Below are 626 nucleotides of genomic sequence, written 5' to 3'. Positions count from 1 at the left end.
TCATACCAGGGATTTTGGATTTTATCCAAGAAAAGTGAGGAGACGATGGAAAGATTTCAGGTAGCCAGCGACACGATGAACTTTGTGTCACATCACTGACACCTGGGTGTGAGAGGCGGTCTGGTGGGGAGACTGGAGGCAGGGGTGCGGTTAGAACCCCTCTGAGCTCGTCCCAGGAGGAAAGACTCAGATTTCCACGCGCAGCGGTCCGGATCGGGCGGGTCATCGGCGCAGTGGCGGTGGAGATGCCGGAAGGAGGACAGATTCCAAAGACAGTTGGCAGACAGACAGAATGACTTCCAGTGTCCATTCGGACATGGAGGGTGACGAGGAGGGGCTCTGCTCAGGCTCCGGGGCGCGGCCGATCGAGCAGATGCTGCCAGCACCGCGGAGACGACAGGAGGAGGAGGGCTTGGGGGGGGGCCTGGCTTGCGAGCAGGCGGTCGAGGCGTGAGGTCTGCAGGTGGAGCTACTCAGTGGGCGGCTGGACAGGTCCGCCCGGGGCTCGGGCGCAGGCTCCAGACCTGGATCTGGGACTTGGGGGCGTCGAGCCAAGACCACGGGCCTGGGCGGCCCGCGGAGCAAATGGGCCGAGAAGAGAACCCGAGGAGCCCCAGTCCGCCGGG

The 626-nt window shown here is 63.6% G+C and overlaps 1 protein-coding gene across 1 annotated transcript in view; it reads right to left on the bottom strand.

Moving 5' to 3' along the window:
* The window catches only part of LOC115272709 (proline-rich protein 36-like), a 13,021-nt gene continuing 12,395 nt past the window's right edge, over positions 1 to 626 (bottom strand). Inside the window, exon 6 of the mRNA XM_029915704.1 lies at positions 1 to 626. Coding sequence (XP_029771564.1) covers positions 223 to 626 — 404 coding nt within the window. The 3' untranslated portion in view covers positions 1 to 222.

The sequence above is a fragment of the Suricata suricatta genome, chromosome 11 (genome assembly GCF_006229205.1).
Source record: "Suricata suricatta isolate VVHF042 chromosome 11, meerkat_22Aug2017_6uvM2_HiC, whole genome shotgun sequence".
Lineage (NCBI taxonomy): Eukaryota > Metazoa > Chordata > Mammalia > Carnivora > Herpestidae > Suricata > Suricata suricatta.
This window is presented reverse-complemented; position numbering and strand designations above follow the sequence as displayed.